This window comes from Bos taurus, chromosome 22 (genome assembly GCF_002263795.3).
Source record: "Bos taurus isolate L1 Dominette 01449 registration number 42190680 breed Hereford chromosome 22, ARS-UCD2.0, whole genome shotgun sequence".
NCBI classification, from domain to species: Eukaryota; Metazoa; Chordata; class Mammalia; order Artiodactyla; family Bovidae; genus Bos; species Bos taurus.
In genome coordinates this window covers 48,415,101-48,442,857 of record NC_037349.1, presented here as the reverse complement: position 1 = coordinate 48,442,857, position 27,757 = coordinate 48,415,101, and the positions used below count along the sequence as shown (strand labels likewise).

General features: G+C 51.5%; 2 protein-coding genes across 4 annotated transcripts in view; one reads left to right on the top strand and one right to left on the bottom strand.

Annotated features, from left to right (window-relative positions):
- Nucleotides 1-5,105: 5,105 nt before the first annotated feature.
- Nucleotides 5,106-8,000, bottom strand: TNNC1 (troponin C1, slow skeletal and cardiac type). Its single transcript, NM_001034351.2, has 6 exons — nucleotides 7,951-8,000; nucleotides 6,491-6,521; nucleotides 6,127-6,273; nucleotides 5,761-5,875; nucleotides 5,399-5,535; nucleotides 5,106-5,317 (listed from the first exon to the last, which is right to left on the bottom strand). Exons 1-6 carry the CDS (start codon nucleotides 7,972-7,974, stop codon nucleotides 5,286-5,288), a joined length of 486 nt encoding a protein of 161 aa, NP_001029523.1. The 5' UTR covers nucleotides 7,975-8,000; the 3' UTR covers nucleotides 5,106-5,285.
- Nucleotides 8,001-10,000: 2,000 nt separating this feature from the next.
- The window catches only part of NISCH (nischarin), a 62,264-nt gene continuing 44,507 nt past the window's right edge, over nucleotides 10,001-27,757 (top strand). Inside the window, exons 1-9 of one of the 3 annotated variants that reach the window (XM_024983241.2) lie at nucleotides 10,001-10,275; nucleotides 12,641-12,724; nucleotides 13,386-13,568; nucleotides 21,686-21,734; nucleotides 22,719-22,882; nucleotides 23,233-23,328; nucleotides 24,644-24,739; nucleotides 26,327-26,479; nucleotides 27,579-27,647. In XM_024983241.2, the coding sequence (XP_024839009.1) occupies nucleotides 10,180-10,275; nucleotides 12,641-12,724; nucleotides 13,386-13,568; nucleotides 21,686-21,734; nucleotides 22,719-22,882; nucleotides 23,233-23,328; nucleotides 24,644-24,739; nucleotides 26,327-26,479; nucleotides 27,579-27,647 (990 nt within the window). In that variant the 5' untranslated portion in view covers nucleotides 10,001-10,179. Of the gene's footprint in view, nucleotides 10,276-11,197; nucleotides 12,513-12,640; nucleotides 12,725-13,385; nucleotides 13,569-21,685; nucleotides 21,735-22,718; nucleotides 22,883-23,232; nucleotides 23,329-24,643; nucleotides 24,740-26,326; nucleotides 26,480-27,578; nucleotides 27,648-27,757 lie in introns of those variants that run through there. The other 2 variants (XM_024983242.2, XM_059880088.1) reach the window with 2 other exon arrangements.

Below are 27,757 nucleotides of genomic sequence, written 5' to 3'. Positions count from 1 at the left end.
TGTTTAGTTGCTAAGTCACGTCCAGTTCTTTTGCGACCCCATGGACCCATAGCCCACCAGGCTCCTCTGTCCTTGGGATTTTCTAGGCAAGAATATTGGGAGTGGGTTGCCATTTCCTTCTCTAGGGGATCTTCCCGACCCAGTGATCAAATGTGCGTCTCTTGTGTCTGCTGCATTGGCAGGTGGATTCTTTACTACTGTGCCACCTGGGAAGCCATGAACATGGGGTGCACGTCTTTTTGAATTAGGGTTTTCATCTTTTCTGAACATATGCCCAGGGGTGGGATTGCTGGGTCATATGGTAACTCTAGTTTTCATTTTTAAAGGAACTTTCATGATGTTTTCCATAGTGGCTGCACCAGTTTACATTTCCACCAACAGTGTAGACGGATTCCCTTTTCTCCACACCCTCTCCAGCATTTATTCTTTGTAGACTTTAAACCTTTTCTATTAGAGAATAGTTGACTTACAGTGTTGTGTTAGTTTCAGCAGTACAGCAAAATGAATGTTCTATATGTGTCCACTCAGTTAGTTTCTTTTCACATATAGGTCATTATAGAGTATTGAGAAGAGTTCCCTGTGCTATACAGTAGGTCCTTACTAGTTACTTACTTTATATATAGCAGTGTGTGTATGTCAGTCTCAGTCTCCCAATTTACCCTCCCTCCACCCCATTCTTTCCCCTGGTAATCATAAGCTTGTTTTCTACATGTATGACTCTATTTCTGTTTTGCAAATAAACTTGTTTGCCCCATTTTAATTTTTTAAATATTTATTGTTATTTATTTATTTGGCTGTGCCAGGTCTTAGTTGCGGCATTCAGGATCTCCCATCTTCACTGTGGTATGTGGGATCTTCAGTTGCAGCATATGAACTTTTAGTTGCAGAATGTGGGATCATGTTCCCTGACCAGGAGTCACACCCAGGCCCCCTGCATTGGGAGAGCAGAGTCTTAACCACTGGACCACCAGGAAAGTCCCTGTACCGTATTTTTTTAGATTCCACCTATAAGCGATGTCGTATGATACTTGTCTCTGACTTCACTCAGTGTGACAATCTCTGTGTCCATCCATGTTGCCGCAAATGGCATTGTTTCATTCTTTTTATGGCCGAGTAACATTCCATTGTACACATGTACCGCTATTTGTAGGCATTTTGATGATGGCCATTCTGACTGGTGTAAGGTGGAACCTCATTGTGGTTCGGATTTGCATTTCTCTAATAATTAGTGATGTTTTGCATCTTTTTATGCAACAGATAGCCTGTTGGCTATTGGTTATCTGTATGTCTCTTTTTTTTATTTTATTTTTAAACTTTACATAATTGTATTAGTTTTCCCAAATATCAAAATGAATCCGCCACAGGTATACATGTGTTCCCCATCCTGAACCCTCCTCCCTCCTCCCTCCTCCCTCCCCATACTATCCCTCTGGGTCGTCCCAGTGCACTAGCCCCAAGCATCCAGCATCGTGCATCGAACCTGGACTGGCATCTCGTTTCATACATGATATTTTACATGTTTCAATGCCATTCTCCCAAATCTTCCCACCCTCTCCCTCTCCCACAGAGTCCATAAGACTGTTCTATACATCAGTGTCTCTTTTGCTGTCTCGTACACAGGGTTATTGTTAGCATCTTTCTAAATTCCATATATATGCGTTAGTATACTGTATTGGTGTTTTTCCTTCTGGCTTACTTCACTCTGTATAATAGGCTCCAGTTTCATCCACCTCATTAGAACTGATTCAAATGTATTCTTTTTAATGGCTGAGTAATACTCCATTGTGTATATGTACCACAGCTTTCTTATCCATTCATCTGCTGATGGATGTATGTCTCTTTTGGAGAAATATCTATTTAGCTATTCTGCTCATTTTTTGACTGGGTTGTTTTTTCATATTGAGTTGTATGAACTGTTCATATACTTTAGAAATTAAGCCCTTGTCTGTCAGTCATGTTATTTGCAAATTTTTTCTCCCACTCCATAGGTTGTCATTTTGTTTTGTTTATGGTTTCATTTACTGTGCAAAAGCTTGAAAGTTTGATTAGGTCCCATTTATTTTTGCCTTTATTTTCTTTTGCCTTGGGAGACTGATCTGAGAAAAGATTGCTACTATTTATGTCAGAGAAGAGGCTTCCCAGGTGGCTTAGTGGTAAAGAATCCGCCTGCGGTGCAGAAGCTGCAGGTTCAATCCCTGCAGAGGTCGGTAAGACCCCTAGAGGACAGCATGGCAGTCCACTCCAGTATTCTTGCTGGGAGAATTTTGTAGACAGAGGAGCCTGGTGGACTACAGTCCATGGGGTCACAAAGAGTTGGACACGACTGAAGCGACTTAGCACAGCATGTCAGAGAATGCGTTCCCTATGTTCTAGGAGTTTCACTGTGTCATGTCTTAAGTCTCTAGGCTGTTCTGAGTTTCTTGTGGTGTATGCTGTGAAGGAGTGTTCTAACTGCCTTGCTTTACAGGCGTCCAGTGCTTGCTTCTGATGGAGGAAGTCAAAGGAGGCTTCATGGAAGAAGCGTTGTCAGGCAAATGATGACACAGCCCAACAGAAACGGAGAGGACTGGACAAAGCAGAATGGTCAGACCCGGGGGCTGCATGTGGGGGCGTGCAGTGGCATGTACTGACGGCAGCTTGTCAGCCTGCGTCCACTGTACAGCTGTGTGAGGTGTTCTGTGATGCGCCATGTGCCCCCAGGCGGGCTTATAAAGCATGCAGCCCAGCTTCTCCCAGCTCGAATTCCGTGGTAGACGTACCTGGGAAGATTGGATGCCCTCAGCACTTCCTCCACCAAAACCTCATTCTGGAGCACAGATATCGGGAAAGTCTCACAGAACTTCCTACCCGTGGACCCCTTCTCTTTTTTGTTGGCCATGGCCCATGGCATGTGGGATCTAGTTCCCTGACCAAGGATTGAACTCTTGCCCCCCCCGCATTAGAAATGTGGTGTGGATCCCTTCAAGGCGCCATCCAGCAGCCCCCTTGTACCCTCTTTGTAGCTGGCCCAGTCATCCTCCTAGTTTGTTCACAGAGGGCTCAACTCTTGGAATTTTCCTCCCCTCCTTTGCTTATACCGTTAGCATCCCATATCCCGTGGGAGTCCCCAGCCTATGGTCCTTGTCCTCCTCCCCCACCTCAGTTACCCATCTTCCAAGTTATCATCAATGAAGATGTGACCTTCACTGTCTGCATTCAGAATATTTCCTCCTCTGATTCCACCTCCTGCTCAGCATCCCTGCTGCCACGATTCTTTCCTCCCTGCCTCAAGCTTCCTCTTCCTTCCTGTTCAGCTTGGATCTAGTCCCAGGGCTATAAACAGGCCCTTGACACACTCCTAGAGACCCTGGCCCTCTGAAGTTCTGCCCCTGCATCTTGCTTCGCTCCTTTCCCAGCTTCACTAGGTTGCTCCCATGAGCATATTGGTCATTCCCTAACCCACCTCCTTAAGTTAGCTTCCCTGGACTTTACATCTCCCTTCAGCTCCAGCTCATCTCTCTGTTCCCTGAGTCTTTGCAAAATATCACCAGCATTGTCCACACTTGCCATCTCCCCTTTACCTTGCCTCATTCCTTTTGCCCTTTGTAGTTGAGCTCCCATCCCACAATTCCAGTAAAACCCTTGTGTCCAGGGGGCCAAGACCTCGGGGCTTCCAAATTCCCTAGCTCCAGAGTCATCAGCTGTCTTCAACGCCTCCTTCCTTCCCTCCCAGGGCCTTGGGCCCTTCGCTTACCCAGGGTTTCTCCCACCCCACCAGCACATCCCCTCTCCAATCCCCATTTTGCACTCTGCTGGTTTCCTCACCGTACTCATCTCTTCTTTGTCTTCCTGAGTTTACTATAAATTCCACAAAGTTAGGGACTGGGCCTCCCTCTGAAAGGTCCGAGTGTTCAGCCAGTGCTAGACACATAGTCGGGGTATGACTAAACCCTGGAATGGCACACAGGCTGGTGGTGCCACCCACCATCACCCTGCCTCCTATCCTGAATGTCATTCCTGGGTGTACATGTAGGTCCTTCAGTTCCAGCTCCCGAGGACAGGATGGAGGGGACCCGTCTCCTCTCCCCGATCTCTCCAGGGACCAGGCAGCTCCCACCAGCTTTGGCCTCCACTGAGGCATCTTCAGAATTCCAAGACCGTCTCTGGAATGCCGGGCCTGTCTGGAGAATGCCAAGGCTGGGGCACAGGTGGGGAGGCTGTGGAGTGGCTGGGCGGAGCACAACAGCTGCTGACATTCTGGCTGGAGCCTAGGCACTGGGGCAGCTGTCCCTCTGGTAAGCACCACGGCTGACACCTCGCTTCCTTGTGGTCCCCCATCTCCTGGAGGCCAGTCTCACTGTTATGTCCGTAGCTCTGGCCTGGGTACCCCCAGGTAGCTGAGAGTCACCAGGCCCCATGCCTCCACTCCCTGACAGGGAGTGAAAGTGGGTGCTGGAGTCATGAGGTTCACAGGAACTGGGAGTCCTGCCCATCAGGACCTGTTCATCGGAGTCCTCGGCTGGGAGCCAGGTGGCTCTGCTCTCCCCAGACTCACAGGATGACCCTGACAGGCCCCTCTCTGAGCCTCCCTGGGCACCAGGGTCCTTACCTGTCAAATGAGTGAGGGGAGGTAGAGTAGACGATTTGCCACTGGGTCTGGGGAGTCAACACTGCCAGCAGGAAATCTAAGTGAGTGGGCAGAGGGACTGGAGCCACAGGCCAGTTTCCCCCCCAAGCGTCCTGCTGCCCCCAACCAGACATGAGAAGGAGCCATGGCTGCTCTGCCAAGTGGCATCCAGGGCTTGGCCTGGTGCTCAATGACTGCCCCTCCGAGTATTAGGACCCTTCTGCTGCCAACTGGCTGACTAAAGCCATGGCCCCCAGGGATCTGTGAAACTCAGATTCCTTGGCCACCACAGACTCCAGATGTGGAATTGCTGGAGATGGAGCCTGGGCACCAGCAGTTCTAGAAAGGAGCCAGGTGGGTATGGAGCATGGTGGTCTCTGAGCTGTAGAAGGCGGGGTGCAAGGGTGGTGAGAGCATGGGTTCTGGGACAGGGAAGGTGGCGGTCAGGGCAGGAGAGGCCACTGGTGGAGATGGGGGAATGAAAGCTGGACACCAGGCCTCTAGGAGCACGATTTTATTGGCATTTCCTAGAACAGTGCTGAGGGAGGTAGTCATGGAGGGCCCTTCATCAAGGACACACCCAAGTTCACATCCTGGGGACCCTGGCCCCCTGCCCACAGTCCCGGGGCCCAGCTGGAGTTGGAAGGTGGCACAGGCAGCTCTGGGTGAAGGTTGGTGTCTACTCCACCCCCTTCATGAACTCCAGGAACTCTGTGGAGAGATGGACAGGCATAGGTTAGACATGGGGCCTGGGCAGGGTGTGGGCAGGGGGATTCAGATGGACCCACTCACCATCATAGTCGATGCGGCCATCGTTGTTTTTGTCACCGTCCTTCATGAGCTCCTCAATGTCGTCCTCTGTGATGGTCTCCCCTGTAGCCTGAAGCATTATCTTCAGCTCCTCCAGGTCGATGTAGCCATCAGCATTTCTGCCAGTTGGGTGAGAGGGGCCTCAGAACCCATTTTAGGGGCAGGGGGAGGGGGTGAAACAGCCCTGCTCATGACCCTGGGAAGCAGGGAAGGGCCACCGGGAGATGAGGCATCCTATTCCCTTATGGCACAGAACAGGAGATGGAGGCCTAAGGTCACAAAGCTGTCCCCCTCTGCCCAGCTCTGCCAGGGTCAGGGTTGGAGGTCCAGGCTCACACACTCACTTGTCAAACATGCGGAAGAGGTCTGAAAGCTCTTCCTCAGACTTTCCTTTGCTGTCATCCTTCATGCACCGAACCATCATGACCAAGAACTCATCAAAGTCCACTGTGCCGCTGCCTGGGGGAGAGGGCAGCACAGCCATTAAAGGGCAGTGGTCAGAATGGCTGGACACTGACCCCAGTGGTGTTCTCACTGAATCCTCCCAGTGACTCGGAGGCGAGTGTGATTATTGCACCCATTGCATAGATGATATGGTTGAGGATCAGAGAGGCCAAACAGCTCCTTTAAGGGCGCAGAGTAAGAAGTGGCAGGGCCAGGGTTCAAGCCCCCCCAGAGCTGGGGGCCTGGGGAGGGACAAATGGGCTCACCATCCTCATCCACCTCGTCGATCATCTCCTGCAGCTCCTCAGGGGTGGGGTTCTGCCCCAGCATCCTCATCACCTTGCCCAGCTCCTTGGTGCTGATGCAGCCATCCTCAGCGCCCAGCACGAAGATGTCAAAGGCCGCCTTGAACTCTGTGTCCAGTAGGAGAGGAGGGGAAGCAGAGCAGCACATCTCAGTCAAGAACCCTGAAGGCCAGACGCCAAGGGCTGCCTGCTAACCTGCCCGCTCCCCTCTGAGACCTCTGGGGTGACAGGGAGAGGGACCCCAGCCTCGGGCCTGCAGCCTGGGGTCCTCACGCTCCCCCAGCTGGGCCCTGCTGTTTCCCCACATGCATGGTGGGGCACTCACCATTTTTCTGCTCTTCTGTCAGCTGCTCTACCTAGAGAAGAAAAGAAGTCTCAGGCTCAGACCTTAGCTGCTGTCGAGGAAACCAGCCCATTCCACAGGTGGGAAGACTAAGCCGGGAAGAGGCAGGCCGTTCCCAGGTCACCGAGCAGAGGCCTCAGTTCTCCCAGCCTGCCCCCAAAGCCCTGAGGTGACCCAGCTCGCCTCCCTGAGGCTGGGCTCAGGGCCAGGGTGGCAGGTGGGCACCCGCTCCAGGACCAAGGTGACCCTGAGTAACAATAGCCAGTTTGGCCACTCAGTGTCCGTTCAGCCCCCCTGATGAAACCCAAGCTGGGTGGCCTGAGGGGCAGCTGTCCCTCAGGTTGGGACAATAAAACCACAGCGGGGGTGGGCAAAGCCACCCGCTGTAACCTGACCGGTGGCCACTGGGCTATTTTTAACGGGGGACAAAGTTAAACCTGGTGATTGTTCTGGGGACTCTGGCATGCAGGGGGTGGGGCAGCGTTATCTGGCCCCTTGGCCTCCTGGTGTCTCAAGAGCCAAAATTAGTCCCTGGCCCGCCAGGCCTTGTATGGGCACGGGGTGGAGGGCTGCCCCCTCCCCCAGCTCCACAGACTCCTGCAGGAAAGACAGGGGCACCCCCAGAGCCAGCTGTAGCCTTCCCTGCCCAGGAGGGGGGCCATACTTCCTGGAGCTGAGGTAGGGGTTCCCTTGCAGACAGATGTCTGTGTCAGATGCCCTTGTCTCTGTGGTGGACAGAGGTCAGCAACACCCCCACTCCCAGGATGGAATAGCATCTGAAGCCCCTCAGTGGCCCCTGCAGGGACTTGGGGTGACCAAGAAAAGGTGACCACCCTCTAGCCCTTCCCCCTAGCTGAGCCCCTGAGCCCTGAGCCTGCCAGGCTGAACAGGGGCTAGGCCCCAGGTCTGTTATTCCCTCCTAGTCCCTCTGTGCCCGCCTCAAACTTCAGAGCCCTCTGCAGCCCCCTCCTCACAACCCCTGTCCCACCCTCCAGAGCATCTTCAGGCAGCCAAGGGGCTGGTGAGGGATTGGATGTGTGAGAAGCAGAATGTGAGGGGCAGAAATGGGGAGAGGGAAACAGCGACAGAGCCTCAGAAGGAGAGCTTGGGAGGAACAAAGAGACAGAGACTAGGAAAGAGACCAGACACAAATGCAGAGAGGTGTGTCCCAGAGACAGTGACACAGACTACCGACGTTTGGAGGCAGGGCTGGACATGATGCCATAGCTTTGATGTCCTCCACCAACCCTGACAGTTCCCCCCGGATCCTAAACTCTTCACCCCTTCTACACCCTGGAATGCCAGACCAACTGGCCCCTTGAAGGTCTAGGCTGAAAGTTCGTGGACCTTATCCTGGGTTCCCACCACCTCCTTGGGGTGACCTTGCCCCTGAGCCCCCAGTGGGTACGCCCACCCCAGCCCTGCCCAGGCCCATCCCTTACCGCAGCCTTGTAGATGTCATCCATACTGGCGGCTCACAGGGCAGGCTGCTGGGGTTGCCAGCGGCCCTGGGCTTAAATAGCCCAGCCCCGCCGCATTCCCGACCCAGCCCACCCCTGCCTGCAATATCCTCTACTCCCTCCCCCGGCCCTGGTGATCTCACACTGGCCTGAGTCCCTGTGTCCTCTGCCCAGGGCAAGGAGCAGATGAAGGGCTACAAGGATCAGGGCTCTTTCCCTCTGTCCCCCATTCCCCCAGGAGACTCTCTGGAAAGGTTTTTAGAATGGATGAAAACATGAGTCCAGGACAGGCAGGAGCTGCAATGCAGTGGGCCCCAGGCCAGCAACACAACTCTTATCCAACCAAGGAGGTGGGTGAGGCTCCTGGAGGGGTGGTGACTTGCTCAGGTCTGGCTGACTTGGCAGCTTCTGACTTAAGCGAAACCCGTCTGGGCTTCCCTGGTGGCTCAGATGGTAAAGCATCTGCCTGCAGTGCGGGAGACCCAGGTTAGATCCCTGGGTTGGGAAGATTCCCTGGAGAAGGAAATGGCAACCCACTCCAGTACAGTACTCTTGCCTGGAAAATCCCATGGACGGAGTAGCCTGGTAAGCTACAGTCCATGGGGTCGCAAAGAGTCAGACACGACTGAGTGACTTCACTTTCCTGCAGCAGTATGCAAGCAGCTGGGAGTGGAGGACCCTGCCAAGAGAAGCCTCGAATACCAAGCTTGGATTATGGTGCTGTGGGACCAGTGGAGAAGGAAGGCACTGGTCTACCTCAAGAGAGTACGGTTTGGAGCCCTTCTGCCAAGGGTGCCAGAGGAGCCTTTCCCCAGATCTGTCATCTCCTCCGGGAGAAAAGTACTAGGTCTAGGCTGAAATGCACTCTACCAGTCAACAAATACACCGACAGATGCCTCATCTGTGTAAGACTCTCCCTCTCCAGTTGGGTTACTACCTCTCTTCTGGACCCGGGTTAGGGCTCCTTCTCTGTGCCCATGCTTCCCTTTTCCAGCACTGTAGTTCCTGAGTCCAGGGCCTATCTGTCATCCCCTCGTTTTGAGCTCTGGTAGGATACCATCTACTCTTGCCTGGAAAATCCCATGGATGGAGGAGCCTGGAAGGCTGCAGTTCATGGGGTCGCTGAGGGTCGGACACAACTGAGCGACTTCACTTTCACTTTTCACTTTCATGCATTGGAGAAGGAAATGGTAACCCACTCCAGTGTTCTTGCCTGGAGAATCCCAGAGACGGGGCAGCCTGCTGGGCTGCCATCTATGGGGTCGCACAGAGTCGGACACGACTGAAGTGACTCAGCAGCAGGATACCATCTGGGGGTGTTGTGCCAGATGGCCAGCACATATCCTTTCCACCTAAGCCCTCCACGTCCTTCACGCAGCTGGTTTTGAGTGGCTCAGTCGTGCCTGGCTCTTTGTGACCTCATGGACTGTAGCCTGCCAGGCTCCTCTGTCCATGGGATTTTTTCCAGGCAAGAATACTGGAGTGGGTTGCCATTTCCTCCTCCAGGGGATCTTCCCGACCCAGGGATGGAATCCGCGTCTCCTGTTTGGCAGGCAGATTCTTTACCGCTGACCCATCTGGGAAGTCACAGAGCCTACACCAGTTCCCTGCCTTGCCTGCCAGCCATTGCATGGATTAACCCACTCAATTCTCTAGAAAGTCCATTTGACAGAGATCTCTGAGTCTTGCAGAGGTTAAGAACTAGCTCAGAGTTATTCTGTCCTGTTCGGACTCCAGGTACAAATCAGATCCTCCTTCAACACACTCGGGTCCTCCAGGGAATGAGACCAAGAGGTAGGTGAGATTTAATTACTGTCGCTTTTGCGGAGAGGGAAACTAAGGCCAGGCGTGGCAGTGACTCGCCACGGAAGGTGCAGGGCCATCCCTCCCGAGTGCCAGAGCCCAGAGCAATTCCCGCCCAAGCCTCAGTTTCTCCCGAGCTGCAAGGCGCGCGGCGGGCGGGGCCTCGGGTACCGATTACGCAATCGAACCGTCCCAGGCGGCCTGCGCACGCGCGCCGCGGGCCGCAGCTGTCAATTACGTGCGCCGGGCGGAGTGGGGCTGGGGCGCGAGAAGGCGGCGGGGCCAACATGGCTGCACGGCTCGCGCCGGGGGCGGGGGGCAGCGGGGGCCAGGGGGCGGTGGGACGCTGACCCCGCCCCCTACTGCTGCCAGTCTGCGCCGGGCGGCGGCGGCGACCGAGCCCGGAACATGGCGGCGGCGGCGCGCAGCTTCGGGCCCGAGCGGGAGGCCGAGCCGGTCAAGACGGCGCGCGTCGTGGGCTCTGAGCTCGTGGACACGTATACGGTGTGCTGGGGGCCCGGACTCCCGAACTGGAGGTGGCGACTGGAACCCGGAGTCTTGAGTCCGGGGCGGGAGGTTGGGGTGGGCTTCTTGGCCCCGTAGCTGGAGAGGAGGATGTCGGGGCGCTGCGACTTTGAGGAGGGGGCCTGGGATGGCAGAATCTGGGGAACGGACGCTTGGGCTCCGCAGGTCTGGAAAAAGGGTCTTGGGGTGGGGCGCAGAGAAGGGGATTAGGAAGGGTATGTGTTTAGAAAAGGAGGCTAAGAATGGGAAGGATCAAGGGATAAAGGAGGCCTGCAGAGGAGAGGGGGCAGGTTGAGGCGGAGGCTCCCCTGGAGGGGCGCCGGCCTGGGAGGACGTGACAGGGGTCCCGGAGAAGGGGAATTAGGAAAGGGGTCTTCGGATGATATCAGCGGAAGGGGTCAGGGCGCTGCAAGCCATGAAGAAAAAGAGAGGGCGGGGCCTTGGTCTGGGGGCCCTTGGGGTTGCAGTTGACATTTGCTCAAAAGTGAAGGGGGCATCTGGGGGCCTTAGCGCTCAGGCAGAGACAAGAATGGAGGCGGGTGGAGCGCAGACCCCGGGAATTGAGGGGGTGGCTCAGGACTGAGTCCAAGAGCCCGGAACCTTAGGGGTCTTCATGGGTTTGGACTGGGGGGGTGGGTGAGAGCGGCTCACTGCCCATGCACACTTCAAGACTGTGGAGGAGATGCAGGATAGAAAGGGGAGAAGTTGCAGACTGTGATGAAGTAGGAGGCCCTCCTGGGTCTGGGTGGGCTTGGGCGCCTATGGGCCTGGTAGGCTGCCTAGCAGGGACTGGCCCCAAGGTGGGGGTGGCCTGAGCACCTCTCAGCCTCCTGGCCTTTGTTCTGGGACCATGGTGAGTTGGGGAAGGGGGCTTGGCTCTGCCTTCACCCCACCTCCTTGGCCCTCATCCTAATCCTCCTCCTGAGGGTCATTTTTCTGGCTCTTTCTCCTTTCCTGGGCAGGAGGAGGGGGAGGGAAATGGTCAGGCTGTGGAGGGGCTCCTACGGATCCTGGAGCAACAGGCCTGCTCCTCAATGGAGGCTTCAGTTGAGTTGATTATTTTCTCCTCCCCCTTCCCTGCGTGCTGCAGAGAGGGGCGGGATGCAAGGACCATGGGGCCTCATCCAGGTGAGGACTTAGCTCTGGTCAGCCATCATGCATGCAGTGTATCCACCTGGAGGGTTAGCTCCAAAAAAGCTCTCCTAGTCCACAGGGCTGAGGCCTTCCTCTGAATGGGTGTTGGGAAGGTGGTGATTTTGTGTCCTTTTATCCAGGTATGCTGAGTTGAATAATTATCAACACCTACCTTTGATTGATCAGTTACTACATGCCAGGCCCTTTACAAATCATTTTGCATGCATTACCTTTGATTCTTAATCCTACCAGATTTTAAGATGGGAACCGAGGCTCAAACAACTTAAGGCTCCCAGTCACTTACAAAAGTTGACATACATACATAAACTATAGCCAGGAATGGCAGAACCAGATTTTGAACACAGGTCTTCCTGACCCGTTCGCTTCTATTAGGACTTAATTATCTATCACTGCCCTCCTCTGCGGAGAAGGCACTGGCACCCCACTCTAGTACTCTTGCCTGGAAAATCCCATGGACGGAGGAGCCTGGTAGGCTGCAGTCCATGGGGTTGCTGGGAGTCGGACACGACTGAGCGACTTCACTTTCACTTTTCACTTTCATGCATTGGAGAAGGAAATGGCAACCCACTCCAGTGTTATTGCCTGGTGAATCCCAGGGACGGGGGAGCCTGGCGGGCTGCCGGCTGTGGGGTCGCACAGAGTCGGACACGACTGAAGCAACCTAGCAGCAGCAGCCCTCCTCTGAGCTTCTAAGTGCCTTGACTCCTGGCTGTGTTCAGCTCCTGAACCAGCTGAAAGTGTTGGAAAAGGACTTGCTTCTAGAATATATAGTCAGGGCTCCTGAAAAAGAACTAAAGCAGAAAAGTTGGTCCTGCCAAACCTGACCCTGTTTTGCATCAGAAGGAAAGGCCTTTCTTGCAGCTCAGGTTGGATTGGACTTTGAATTACATGGAGGCTTAAACATGGAGTTTAAAAACTAAAGAGATTGCTTAATATGATAGCTGCCTTTTTTGTTTCTCACTGTTGGATAGGGGTCAGACTTGTCCCATATGCCTGCCAGATCCAGTGCTAGGGCCATGGAGGAGGCTAAAAGGGGCCCCCTGCTTCTCAGCAAGGGTCAGGTACAGAGGCTGGTGGGCAGGAGCAACTTAACTTCGGCCTGGGGGGTTTGGGTGTCCTGCAGCTATTGCTAAGGGTGAGGTGGGGCTTTCCTCATTGCTGGCTAGGCAAGGGCTGTTTTCCCTCTTAGGTTTACATCATCCAGATCACTGATGGGAGCCATGAGTGGACAGTCAAGCACCGCTACAGTGATTTCCACGACCTACATGAAAAGGTAATTGAAAATTGGGGTCCTGTGTTTCAGGGCTTTGGGGGCTTTTAGGCCAAGTTCCCATTGTGTCATGGGTTGGTTTTAGGGCAAAACTGGTTTATTAATGTAAACAGCGAAAAAAAAAAAACCCCAAACCCGTTGGATCCTGAGAGTTCAACTCTTGCATGAGACAGTGTGCAAGGAGTGTATTTGAACTTCAGTTTTAAGATTGACAGTTGTAGCTAGGATATGAGATGCTGGGATAGTTTCCAGGGGAGGGAGCAGGCTTCAACTTGTTCCACCTGGGTATACCTATTCCAGAACCCGTGCTTTAGTATCTGGCTGTAATTCTTTCTTTGCGTTGGAGAGAGCTCCCTTTCTCTGGGTCATTTGTAGCGTGAGAATTGTGTTGTGGTTTAGAGAAGATGGTGACTTCAGGGGCTTTGAGGTATTTCCTAAATGTCTCCAGAGTCTCTTGGTGGAACTCATTGTCTAGAACTGTATCGGTGTTTCTAGTGCTAATTAAACTTGAGGCCAAACCCAGGTGCGCTAGTTTGATCACTAATCGTGGTGCTCCTGCCGCGATGGGCTTCGTAGCGAGCACCTGCCCTCAGCTGCTTGCCTTGGCCTTGCACAGTTACAGAACCTCTTGGTCTGTGGTTGACACACTTGTGTTTTCTTACAGCTTGTTGCAGAGAAGAAGATTGATAGAAGTCTGCTTCCGCCCAAAAAGATAATTGGGAAAAACTCCAGGAGCTTGGTGGAAAAGAGGGAGAAGGATCTAGAAATTTATCTCCAGACGCTCCTGGCCACCTTCCCTGATGTGGCCCCCAGAGTGCTGGCCCAGTTCTTGCATTTCCACTTTTACGTAAGTTCCTCTTGGGTTTTCGCCTTCGCCTGCAAGCCTACGGCCACCAGAGCTCCAGGTAGCAAACCTTGTAGACCTCAACTCTGAGAGTTAGGCTGGAGTTGGAGCCTGCGGTTAGTAGATGGAGGAGCATCCTGGCGGGTTGGGGTTCAGACAGAGCGTGTTCATAAACGGATTTGCTTTAAATTAGGCTGACCGGCTCTGGCCACAGAGAGGTTTTCCTCCACCACAAGTCGTTTTGTTTAGCAAAACGGCCTGTGGGTGTTGAGTAAGGTTTCCATCCAAATGGATGGGGTTAGATTAGAAACAGCTGACACCTGGCATTTACTATTGTTGAGTTGTTGGTTCCCAGCTCAAAACTAATTAAGGGATCCATCTGTGTTGGCAGAATATTGCCATCTTAGGGCATCGTCAGAGTCCAGGGTGCTGAGTGAGGGTAGATGGCTTCCTCCAGTGGGAGTGTACGTCTCAGGGCAGTTCTGCACTCCCTTCTGGACGGAGGAACAACGGTCACGGGCTGCTGGTGACAGTATGAGTTGTCACACTTCAAGGGGGGAAGTTTGGTGCAGCATGAAACCAAAACGTTAAACAACCCAGTAATTTCATTTCTGAGAATGTATTCTAAGGGAAAAGACTGGGAGACTGAGAAAAGGATATAGGTGTAAAGGTAGTCATTCCAGGATTTTAATAAGATGCTGAAGACACTCAAAAGCCCCATAGGAGGTGACTTAAAAAAAAAAAGGGTGCTAGCGTGGGATTGGATATTGTGCTGCTAGAAAATGACGTGTCTGTGGATTTGCTGATGTAGGAAAAGAAATACATTACTAGATGAAAAGAGCAGGGCAGAAAATGGTATTAGGGTATGGTCCCATTCTTATTTAAAAAAGAAGTTTGTATGAATATATTTGGGAAAATTCTAGAAGGTTATACATCAAAATATTACGAGGAGTTGTTTTTGGGTAGTAGATTTTTGGATAATTTACATTTAATTATTTTCCTTTTGTGTGATGAAGATAGGGAAAAAAACCCGAAACAACCCACTCCCTTTTCAGGCTTGCCTTTTAGGAAGGGACCTGTGGGTTGTGGTCTTAAAAGCCCAAACTTGTTTAAAAAATAACTGTCTTGAGATATTTTCAGAGAGACAGCTGAGCCTTTCTTGAAGTGTTGGGCAGAACCTGGAAATTTGGTGACGGCACTAGCACTGGGTCACTCAGCTTGGAGGGCCCTGTGGGAAAGAAGAGCGGCTTCTATAGATGGGGGCTACATATGTGTATCTATCTTTGGATTTTGTTTGGCATGTATGTACCCGTAATGTATGTGGTTAGCAGTAATTTTCCTGTTGCAGACTTTTTTTTTTTTTTTTTTGCATTTTCTTTCCTTATGTGAAAAAGAGAAGTCCATTCCTTATGTGAGTCTTTCAGATAACTGGTTAGTGTTTAAGAAATGCTGTACTTTAAGAAAGCTTTGATTAGCTATTCAAGTTTAAAGTATAATTCATTGCTTAAGACCTGGGCCTTTGAGGCAGTCTCCTAGCTGCCTCTGAGTATGGAAAGGCCTGGACTGCTTTTTGTTTTTTAAATGATTTGTATGTTAATTATTATTTTGGTTGCGCTGGGTCTTGGTTGGTATGTGCCGGCTTTTCTCTAGCTGTGGCGAGTGGGGGCTACTCTTCATTGTGGCACGTGGACTTCTCGCTGTGGTGGCTTCTCTTGTTGCGGAGCGCAGGCTCTAGGTGCGCGGGCTTCAGTAGTTGCAACACGCAGGCTCCCAAGTTGCGGCTCAGTCGGGTGTGGGCTGCCATTCCCTTCTACAGAGGATCTTCCTGACCCAGAGATCGGGCTTAGTTGCTTTATGCCTTGTGGAATCTTCCCGGGCCAGGAATCGAACCCATGTGCCCTGCATTGGCAGGCAGATTGGAGTTCACTGAGCCACCAGAGAAGTACTGGGCTGCTTTTTTGAGATAGGTTTGCCTGACGTAGGCCTGGGGCCTACCCTACATCTGTAGCAGTTCTGGTTTGAGGCGTGTTCTACTGCTTGGAGCAGTTTGAACATATCTGAAATAATTATTATCAAAAGGGCCTCTTGGTTATATAAATCCAGAGTTCTAAAAAAGTGGTTGATCCATCATTAAACTAAATCACGGTTGCTTAGCTGTGGCACTGTTGGCGTGTTGGACCAGACGATTGGTGGGGGGGCTGCCCTGTGCAGTGCTGAGCAGCATCTCTGACCTCTGCCCACTAGATGCCAGTAGCGCCCCCCCAGTCTGCCCCCCCCCCCACCCCGCCACGTTGTAACTACCCACAGTATCTCCACGCATTGCCAGGTACTGCCTGAGAGGCAAATTGCACCTGATTGAGAATCACGATATTAGATCTTCAAATGAATTTGGACAGACAGGGCCCAAAAGATTTGTCAGCTTTCTTACAGACTGGGAGCCCTTAGGGAAGGTTTCTGGTAGCCTTCGCCCCCATCAGTGTCCTCTCTGAATTTACTCCCAGTGTAGTCCACCTCTTGTGGGGCTGCCATTGGACAGGGTGGACCCAGGGAACCCTGTTTGGCTGGGGTGTGGATTTTTTTTTTGGTATATAATTCACATACAAAATTCACTCTTACAAAGCATACAAGTCCCTGGTTTTTAGTATATTAACAGAATTGTGCATCTGTCACTACTGTCTTAATTCCAGAACATTCATCACACAGGAAGGAACTGTGTACCCATCAGCAGTCACTAATATGCTTTCATAATATATAGGTTTGTATATTCTAACATTTCATATAAGTGGAATCATGCAACATATGACCTTTTGTGTCTGACTGCTTTCACTTAGCATAGTGTTTTCAAGGTCTGTTCATGTTGTAAACAAAAATAAGTACTTCAGTTCTTTTATGGTCAAGTACTATTACGTTGTTTAAAGATACCATATATTGTCCATTTATGAGTTAATGGACTGGTAACTTTAGCTTGCTTCCAGTTCTTGGCTTTTATTAAATAAGGCTGCTGAGAACATTCGTATGTTTTTGTGTAGACCCATACTTTCTGTTGGGGCTTCCCAGGTGGCCCAGTAGTAAAGAATCCACCTGCCAGTGCAGGCGATGCAGGTTCAGTCTCTGGGTCAGGAAGATGCCCTGGAGACGGGAACGCCAGCCCACTCCAGTATTGTTGCCTGGGTAATCTCATGGACAGAGGAGCCTGGCGGGCTGCAGTCCGTGGGATCACAAAAAGAGTCAGACACAGTTCAGCAACTAAAGGATAACAACAACATACTTTCTGTTGGGTATATACTAGGAGTGGAATTGCTGGATTGTATGATAACTCTGTTTATGAGGAACAGCCAAATTTTCTTTCGTAGTGGCTGCACCATTTTATTGAGTTGGCCAGAAAGTTGGCCAACGCATTCCTACCAGCGATGTGTAGGCTGTTATGTTCGCACGTCTTTGCCCACACTTGCTACTGTTCGCTTTTACTGTAGCATCCTCATGGGTGTAGCGTGGTACCTTGTGGTTTCAGTTTGCATTTGGCTAATGACTAATAATGTTGAGCTTCTTTTCGTGTGCTTGTTGGTTATTTGTATATCTTCTTTAGATAAAGTTACTGAAATCTTTTGTGTTTCAAAAATTAGGTTGTTTTTGTTGTTGAGTTATAGGAGTTCTTTGTATACTCTGGATATTTAAGCCCTTGTTAGAAATATGATGTGCAAATCTTTTCTTTCATCGTGTGAATTGTCTTCGTTTTCCTGATTGTATTCTTTGAAACATAAGTTTTCGATTTTGATGAAGTTTACCCATTTTTTTCCCTCCAGTCACTTTTTGGTATCATATCTAAGAAACCAAATTCAAGATAACAAAGATTTGCAACTACGTTTTTCTTCTAAGAGTCTTACAGTTTTAGGTCTTGTATTTAGGACTGCAACCATTTTGAGGGGATTTTTGTATACGGTGTGAGGTTGGGGCCTCCACTTTGGGGCAGGCTGACAGGCAGGCAGAGCCGTTTGTCTCCCAGCCCTGCTGCTTCCTGACAGTTTATTCAAAGGCGGTCATGGAACCTCTGTGTGTCTCAGTTCCTCTTGTGAGTTGGAGGGGGATGATCCCAGGCCCTTGGGAATTGCAGGAGACTGTGCAGTGATGGTGACGGGCCCAGAAGAGGTCTGGGCTTATGGCGGGGGCTCTCCAGGTCCCAGCCACTGCTAGCTATTCTAGTTAGGAAATGCATTCACTTCTTGTCAAAGGTAGCATTTATATCATTTTGTTATCTTGAAACCAGTTGGGTAGAACAAAGACACTTTTTGAAATTTGAAATCAGAGTAGGATAGAACTGTTACCATCCTAAAGGTAGCTTTTGGTTGTTTGTTTTAGTTGCAGAGTATAAGCTGTAAGTGATAACAGATATCCTTGCGGCTTACTTATGGTCTTGGAGCTCTCTTCAGCCAAAGTTTAGGCTTGAATCTCTCAATGGGGAATTTTTACTCACACAGTGTTCCTGACTTCTGCTGGTGTGCCTCATATAGGCATGAAATAAGTTATCAAGGGCTCCGACCCCTGTGTGTGTATGTAAACCACACAGTGATGTGTAATTGAGCCCCTCGTTAATGCTCCAGTGACACACACGCTGTGCTCAAGCCTGTGCCAGGCAGGAGCGTTGGACTGGCCTGCGGTTATTCATTGAGTAGGGTCTGTGCTGCAGGGGGTTCACAGACCTGCATGTACTAACATGCTGTCAGAACAGTGGTGTCCGAACCACAGCCTAATAGTCTGTGGTGCATTTGTGTGCATAGCTCACTTGGTAAAGAATCTGTCTGCAATGCGGGAGACCCGGGTTCGATTCTTGGGTCGAGATGATCTGCTGGAGAAGGCATAGACTACCCACTCCAGTATTCTTGGGCTTCCCCTGTGGCTCAGCTGGTAAAGAATCTGCCTGCAATGTGGGAGATCTGGGTTCGATCCATGGGTTGGGAAGATCCCCTGGAGAAGGGAAAGGCTACCTACTCCAGTATTCTGGCCTGGAGAATTCCATGAACTGTATAGTACATGGGGTCGCAAAGAGTTAGACACAGCTGAGCAACTTGCCTACAGGGGTGCTGCTCAAGGGTGCAGACCAGCACTTGACCCTGGCAGGTGGCTGATTGATTGGAATGTAACATGTTTGGAAGTGGGTATTATAGTTTTTAAACACCTATTTTTTTTTTATTGAAAAAATTTTTGAAGTTATAAAGAATGTCTTTTAAAATTTTAATTTATTTATTTTTGGCTGTGCTGGATTTTTCTTGCTGCAGGCAGACTTTCTCTACTTCTGGCAAGTGGGGGCTACTCTTCATCGCGGTGCATAGGCTTTTCACTGCGGTGGCTTCTCTTATTGCAAAGCGTGGGTTCTGGGGCGCATGGGCTTCTGTAGTTGTGGTTCCTGGGCTCTTGAGCACAGGCTTAATAGTTGTGGTGCATGGGCTTAGTTTCTCCTTGGCATGTGGCATCATCCCGGACCAGGAATCAAACCCACGTCTCCTGCACTGGCAGGTGGATTCCTTACCGTTGAGCCACCAGAGAAGCTCCCTGCCATTTTTTTTTTTTTTTTTTTTTTAGGGTATTTCAGTTCAGACATCTGTGGGACCCTGAAGTATTTCAAGTCCCTTAGCAGGATTGGGTGGAGTGTGTGTGGGTGGGGGAGTACCCGTTCGCAGAGGTACCTCTGGGCAGAATCTGCAGGAGCTTTAAATGGGACCCACCGATGCCCCTGTTTCCTCCTAGCAGGAGGGGGGCCCAACCCTGCTTACATTTGGCCACAAGGCCACAGTTGAACCAGAGTACTCTGAGGAGGCAGACAAAATGCTTCTCTGAAAAGACTTATACTGTGGATTTTGGGACTGAGGCCTTTCTTTGTTTCCCCTTTAATTAAGAGTCTCTCAAGGTAAAGATCAGCCAAGGCAACTAAGTTGATAGTGTTGCCTGGTATAGCTGCAGGGAGTGCTTCCTGTAGCCCAAGGGGAGGGGCGGAAGAAATTGTCTACTTTTTAGATTGTTCAGAAGTGGAAACATGCTCTTTGTTTAGCATGAGTCCTTGGCCCTCACAATCTCCCAACTTTCTGGGTCTTCCAGAAATTCCAGCCCTATCTCATCAGCTGAGCTGGTGTTGACGCCAGCTGCCCAAAGAAATGTAACTCTGAGGATAAGGGTTGCTGGTACTAAGCGTGGGCTGGGGGCCCTTTTCCCATGTGAGACCTAGTGTCCCTGCTGGGAATGGAGAGTCTGGGGAGCTGCTCTTGGGGACTGGAGGTGGGTGCGGATCGGAAGCCTCTCGGGAGTCTGTGTCTAGGCTGTCCAGGCGATGGGCGATTCTGACTGCACGCCAGATGGGAAAGTGCTGATCTGGAGACAGGGCTTAGTTCTCAGAGTGTAGGTAGAGAAATGAGCTTCTGGGTCATTCCATGGTCTTCCTGATCTTCGGTTCTTCATAGCAGCCAAGGAAGTAACTGCCCAGCAATTGAATTGTTACAGGAGACTGAAGTTGAACTTCTGAGTGAACTGATGGCCTGTCCTCTCATTTACTGGAGCCTCTCTGGCTCAGAACCTGCTGTATCCTTCTGGTGGCCCTTTTACATTTGACCCTGTGTCTTGCCAGACTCTGAGCCCCCTAACAGTGGAGCTGTGTTCGCTCATTTTTCTCCCTTTGGCTTTTTGTTCATTTGTGAGAATAAGGAGGAATTAGTCTCATACAAGCTGAATTTCAAGCAGATGAAATAAGCACATTTTTTAATAACAGATACCTTAGAGTACTAAAAGGAGAAATTAGGGGAGTGTTTTTATGACCTTAGGGTTGGGAGAGAGGTCCCAGAAGTCACAAAGGAAAAGAATCACAGGTTAAAAAATGCACACTTGCCAAACCTCCCTCTGTCAGGAGAACCGGTGTGAACACATGTAAGGGGCATGCACAGACAAGGAAAAGACACTTAGATATTTGCAGCATGTAAACAAGCATTAGGGTGTCCTGTATGTGTGAAAGGTAAGTGAGAGACGAACCATAGAAAAACAGGAGAAGGACACTGTCTCCTGCAGCCTGGTGCCTTTCAAGTTCCGTAAACACACTAATTGCGTGTCCTGGTGGCAGAGGGGTTCTTGTGAACTATGGAGGTGATCGTGCAGTTTTCATCAGGACCTGTTTACAAAAGCCCTGTTGGCTGCCATCGTCAATTAGGTGCCGTTCTTACCTGCAGGATGTGGGGTTGCAAGCCCTGGGGCTCTGGCAACCCCATGGTTACACCCAGAAATGCTGAGGCAGTCAGCTGTCAGCTGTGTACTGAGAGAGGCTTCACGGCTAAGCACTTGAAAGTGTGGCTTTGCGAGTTTCTTGCCATGTAACAGTGAGGATCGCAGCCTGTCTGCACCTCAGTTTACTTACCTGTGAAATAGGATTCAAAATAAGAGCCTCCTGGCCTAGGGCGCCTGGAGGATTGAGTGAGCCTCTTGGTGGGGAGCACGTAGGCCATTGCCTGGTGTGAATTGAGACCCAGCACATTAGCTGTAATGTGACTGAAGGTCATTCTTGTACTGCCTTTACCCCATCGCCCTAAAAGGGAACCCTTTCCTGCCTCTTCCTGACGACCCTGGGCTGGGTGGTGCTGTCACCAGCCTTGGAGGGACGGCGCAGGAAGAGAGCCTGTGCTCACTCTTTCCTCAGATACCTGTGGGACATGAATGTCAGTAAAAATGGTCACTCCCAGGCCGGGCTGGCTCTGTGAAGCCTGTTTTTTTTTCCCACCAGGGTAATGGGAACCTCTTTTCCAGAGGAAGCAGGACTGTCTGTCTGCTATGCCTCTCTCAGTAATCTCCCAAGGCCGGTTTTGGGAGCTGTTGACTTCCCAGCCAGCGCCTGACATGGCCAGGCTTTGCGGTCTCCTGGGCCTGGAGGTCAGCCCGTGCTGAGTGGCCTTGGAGCTGTTATCCGCGTAGCTGGAAGTGCTCTTTTCCTTTCTGAGCTGCTTGATTCACTTTAGATTTACTCTCTCCGTTTTGTTTTACTTCTGGAGAGCTGGCTTTGGAGCAGTGGAGGGAGTAGATGGCAAGAAAGGTGCAGGTCCCAGTGGTGGGGAGCAGGGGAATATCCTGACTGGATTTTGTTTTCTCTTTAGGAGATTAATGGCATCACTGCAGCACTGGCTGAGGAACTCTTCGAAAAAGGTATATGGCCAGGGGTCCTTGAAATACTGGATGCAACTTGGCTAGCCCTGTTAGGCGGCCAGGGGCCCAGAACTCTGTCAGCTGGCTCTGTGCCAAGTGGGTTCTAGCCAGGACCCACCTTCCCAGGGTTGCCCAGACCCCTGGGCCTGGTCCACAGGCAGGCCTGTGCACCTGTCTGCTCTGCAAGTCTGAAGAGCTGTGTTCTTCACCTCAGGACCCTGGGGCCCCTGTCCTCAGGGGCTCTGTTCTCAGGCTCAGATTGTATTCCAGGGCCTTCTGATGGAGTTCTAGAAGGTGGGTGGTGTGCTGCCCTCTTGCACCGGGTTTGTTCTTACCTAAAAGGGTTCGGATGGCACCGAAGCTGCCTCAGGGTCATGACCCTGCCTGAGAGCACAGTGATGATGGCTAAGATGTACTGAGTGAGTGCTTGTGGGCCAGACTTCTGTGTGTGTCTTACTGCTCCCCTGAAAGAGGGCCGGACAAGGACGTTGCGGATGAGAGGCCCGGTTAGCTGTCTGAGGGTGCATGGCTGGAAAGCACAACAGGAGGCCCAAACACCAGTGTCGGGCTCAGAAGCCCTCCTGCCCTGCTCTCGGGCCCCTTACTGTGCTGGCACCTTGGGTCTCACCTATTAAGACATCTGTGTCTTAGAGGTTACAGTGGGCTGTTGCCCTCAGTGCTGTGCCTGCGCTGGCTTTCTCCTGGCCAGGGCCTCAGATTGTAACTCAGTTTCACCTCCGAGAGGCTCCCAGAGCAAATTCCTGTGGCCCTTCCCTCCTTTGTAATCACGTGTTGACCCTGAGCTATCAGCCCAGGAGGGAGGCCGCTTCCGCATGCTCAGGAGGGTCCTGCCTTCGTCCTGACTCGGTGCGCATAATGGGTGCCGGCCAAGTGCTTGTTCACTGTTGCCCGAGTGGGCAGCTACCCTGGCCGCACAGCGGGGCTGGGACCCAGTGCTCACCTGTTGGGCTGTGGCTGTTGCAGGAGAACAGCTCCTGGGGGCTGGCGAGGTCTTCGCCATTGGCCCCCTGCAGCTCTACGCAGTCACCGAGCAGCTGCAGCAGGGAAAGCCCACGTGCGCCAGCGGGGATGCCAAGACTGACCTGGGGCACATCCTGGACTTCACCTGTCGCCTTAAGTACCTTAAGGTAAAGCTGTGGGAGCCTGGTCATGGGGAACTGCTCAGTCATGGGCACACAGCTCGTGACCTGGGTGGGTGTGTGTGTGTGTGTGTATATATATACGCTGCAGGCCCTGGGGGAAAGAAGGTGACATTTGGTGATCTGGGCACTGTGCTTCCGCCTCTGAGCACCAGGGGGCAGTCATGGTCCAGTGGCCCCCTACTTTGAACCTTGGCTTTAGCTTGCTTTGTTGATCATGGAAGTGCTGAGTGGGAGTCCTTGCCCAGACTGCCTCTCGCAGCCTGGCAACGATGAACACGGATGGAAAGTGCTGGTTGCAGCAGCATCCCTAATTCACACCATTTATTTGGCTGTAGGTTTCTGGCACAGAAGGACCTTTTGGGACCAGCAACATTCAGGAGCAGCTTCTGCCTTTTGATCTGTCTATATTCAAGTCTCTTCATCAGGTGGAGGTAAGGCCCAGGGCCCCTGGAGTGCAGGCGGGACTGTGCCCTCGCAGCATGGTCTGATTTCTGACCATTCTGTCTGTGCCTAGGGAGTGTTCCTGAGGTTGAGTGTCTGGATTTAATCGTAAGGCACTGCTGCATTTGTGTCTGTCAGTATGTGGCAGATTCCATTTAGGGGAGTCAGGCGCTGTGGAGGCAGAGAGACGAGCTTCTGCTGCTCTTGGCCGGTCTGCATGTCCCCACCCTGCAGCATTTGGACAGGTTGGAGCACCAGCGCCCAGCTTCTCCTGGGCTTCTTCATTGCTCAAATTGAAGTGCTAGGAAGTCGTCCTATGGGTCACACAGAGCCAATTCCATGTCTGCATCTTCCAGGGCAGATCAGCAGAGGGGTTGCAGGATTCTCTGCTCTCTGCCGTGCCTGTACCTAACAGGAAATACTTGGCATTACTCACTGCAGAGCTCCTGGGTTCACAGTGCCAATTTTGTACCTTGTTTTTTCTTTTTTTTTTAATAAGAAGGGGACTCAGTAGAGAATAGGGGAAAACACTTTAACACAGCAAGTCCTCGAGCATGGCTTTTGTGTGCAGCCCTGTTCCTCATGTCTAATGTTCATTCCTCGATGAAATCTTCTCAACAGCCACGTGAAGTGGGCACTTACATTCCCATTTTACAGTTGAGGAAACTGAGGCTTAGGAGGGTAAGGAAGTTTGGCCAGGATCACACAGTTAAAAGGGGGAATGTAGTGTCTGAGCTCAGCAGAGTCTGACTCTGCAACGTGCCGGGCTTGTCTCAGGAGGTCCCTTGAGGACCCTTCCTTCGATGGGCATCTGGTCCTCGACCAGCACAGGCAAGTGGGGCTGGGTAGTGAGAGGAGTGCCTGGTTGGGCAGGCTGCGGCTCTGCCAGGCGGGGCCTGCGGGTATGTAGTGTAGCGCTCGGACAGGTGGCTTGAGGGAGGTGGTTTGGCTTGTCCCCCTCCTTTCCCCTGCAAGGCTGCCGAGGCCAGTGGAGTGGGGCAGGTGATGTTGCAGAGGCCCCAGGCTCTCCAGCTCTGGTGTCCCTGGCTCTCACTTTGTGTCCAGCCACCAGCCCCAAGCAGCTGTTCAGAGAAACGAGTTTGTGTCTCTGTCTCACGGGCTACTTCAGAACATGTCTAGTTAGCACTAAAAATGAGAAAGCAGAGACTTAGGGTTTGAGTCACTGCCTGCCTCGAAGGATTTGGGGTCACTGATGGTTGTGTTCCTTTTGTGTGTGGGTGGGACTTCATGGGACTTCCGTTGGAGTGACGATGCCCTTCTGAGACAAAGCTGTTCTTGTTCCAGATAAGTCACTGTGATGCCAGGCGCATCCGGGGGCTGGTTGCATCCAAGCCCACCTTGGCCACAATGAGCGTCCGTTTCTCAGCAACCTCCATGAAGGTAAGCGCCACCTGTTAACCTTCCTGGGTGCTGTCTGAGGGGCAGGGCCCTGCACTGTGGTGCCCTCACTGCCATCTGTCAGGAATCAGAAGCCAGACTTTCCCCTGGGCAGCTGCACACTCATGTGGGACCTCCCAGTGCTTGACAGTCCCTGTAGCCTCAGGCTACATCATCATCCCGAATCAACACTGTAAAACCAGAGATTTTAAGAGCAGGGTAATCTCCACCCCCCAGAAAAGGTCACTGCTGCTGCTGCTGCTGCTAAGTCGCTTCAGTCATGTCCGACTCTGTGCAACCCCATAGACGGCAGCCCACCAGGCTCCGCCGTCCCTGGGATTCTCCAGGCAAGAATACTGGAGTGGGGTTGCCATTTCCTTCTCCAGAAAATGTCACTGGTTTTTAATAAATTTTCAGCAGCACGAGTGTCAGAACATTTAGTAGATGAATTGATGGAAATGTTCTCTAACTATGAAAAGCCCTGGCTTAGCACTCATTTGTATTTTGTTCTCAGTGAACTTGAGTAGGCAGGCGAGGTTGTGTGTGGTGGACCTTGTTGTTTATATGTGAGTGACACAAACTCACAAACCAAGTACGTTAAGAGGTTTTATCCCTTCTCTCTTTACATTTTTATGATTTGCATCTTAGTAATGACTTGACTTCCAGGTGGCGCTAGTGGTAAAGAACCTGCTGCTAACACAGGAGATGTAAGAGATGCTGGTTTGATCCCTGGGTTGAGAAGATCCCCTGGAGAAGGAAATGGCAACCCACTCCAGTATTCATTCCTGAAGAATCCCACGGACAGAGGAGCCTGGCAGGCTACAGTCCATGGGGTTGCCAAGAGTTGGACGCGACTGAAGTGACTTAGCAGACTCAGTAATCTTAAAGTTTTTCTAGAAAGAAGTATAGTGTTACTTTTAGAACTTAGAGGATCTGATGAAGATTTAGGTTTGAGGGAAAGTCTTTCTCTTGAGGCTACTGGCTGAAAAGAGGTGGCTTGTTTCAGGCAGCTTTGCCCCTCTGGGAGATACTCCCTGCTTCCCTGCTCAGGGAGCCCAGAGTGATCCATTGAGAGAGGAGAAGTCTTATCAAAGGGCATCAGAAGCCGAAGCGAGAAGACCTGCCTCCTTCCCAGTAGACGGTGCCCCCGTGCTCCCTGCTGCTGCCCTGTTTCAGCCCTCCTAGATTTTACCCTGTGAAGTAATGGTTAAAAGGCCTATTGTCAGCCGTGGGGGCCACAGTGCCAGCTTGTAAAGCACAGTTGCCTGGAAACACAGAAAATTCTGACCTTCAGCCTCCAAGATTTAAGCCAGAAAAGGCATCACTGTATAACGAGGCTCTTGTGAGCTGGAAAAGCGTTTGCTCCCGCAGCAGGGCCAGAACATATTCCAAGTGGCCGTTATGTTTCTAAGCTCTTCAGTTATTTCACAATTGTTTCGAGGCATATGAACCAAAGCCCCGTTTTAATGCAAGTTCACTTCCACATACTAAATATGCTCCAGCCCTTCCTGAAATTTTGCAATGATTGTTTTCCCAATGAGTGTTGCATGAGGGCTACCATGGGGGTGCTCACCAGATGTTCTCACACAGGAAGTCCTCGTTCCCGAAGCCTCGGAGTTCGATGAGTGGGAGCCAGCAGGCGCAGCCCTGGAGGGCCCCGTGACTGCCGTCATCCCCACATGGCAGGCTCTGACCGCTCTGGACTTGAGTCACAATAGCATCTCTGAGATCGATGATTCTGTGGTACGCCTTCCACGGCCTGACCAGACCCTGGGGTTGGGTGTTTAACACTTTACCAGAAGGACCACCGAAGACCTGCATCCAGTGCTCTGTGCACTGCCGGCAGTGCTTAAGTTAATGGGGTTATTTAAAAGTTATTTAAAATCTCAGGGCTTCCCTGGTGGCTCAGTGGTAGAGAATCCGCTGGCCAATGCAGGAGACACTGGTTCAATCCCTGGTCCAGGAAGATCTCACAGAGCAGCTAAGCCCGTGCACCACAACTACTGAGCCTGTGCCCTAGAGCCCCATGAGCCCGCACGCGGCAGCTGCTGAAGCCCACGCACCCCAGAGCCTGTGCTCCGCCACAGGAGACGCCGCCACGATGAGCGGCCTGAGCACAGCCGCGTGGAGAGTGGCCCCCGCTCTCTGCAGCTAGAGGAAAGCTGGGCAGCAGTATAGGCCCAGCACAGCCAAAAATAAATAATTGGTTTTTTTAAAGGAGTGCTTAGAACGAGATGAAGTGTATTAATTGTGTGTGCATTTGATAGCATAGACACAGTAAGTGGTGAAATTTATTCCCAAGAAGGGGAGAAGAAAAGTTAGTCCATAGGTTCCAGGGACATTCCTGGTAGTTCAGTGGTTAGGACTTTTATGTTTCCACTGTAGTGGGGACAGGTTTGATCCCTGATCAGGGAACTAAGATCCAGTGTGCCTCACAGTGCAGCCGGGAAAAACAGAACAGGTTCCAGATGTTCCCCTGTAAGAGTGACATCCAGATGGTACTTGGGCAGGAGTGTGGTTCCTGTGTTTGTGCGTCTCGATGGGGGTAGGTAGAGTTGAAGAAGCACACACCTGCTTCTGTCTGCACTTGCTGTTTATCACTTTTACAAGCCAAGTGTTCTACAGAAGCAGTGCGCTGGTGCTCAGCCATGGAGGCCCTCTGTTACGTGTTCCTGAGGATGTGCTGCTGGCTGGGCCCTGGGAGGTGTCCTGTCAGGGGCCCTGCACAGATGGCCTGCCCAGGAGTCTGTGGGCAGGCAGAAGCATCTGTCCCTCCTGTGGAGGGGCCGGAAAGGGTTCAGTCTCCTAGGGTAACATCAGGTGTTGTCTTTTCTTTCACAAGAAACTGATTCCAAAGATTGAGTTCCTGGACCTGAGTCACAATGGAGTGCTGGTCATGAACAATTTGCAGGTAATTAGTGTCTTTGGAGACCTTTACTGTCTGTGAGCTTCTCACAAGGTCCCATTCTCCTGAGATCCAGGAGGCTGATGTGGCCTTGGGAGTCTTGGGATTTCTCTCAT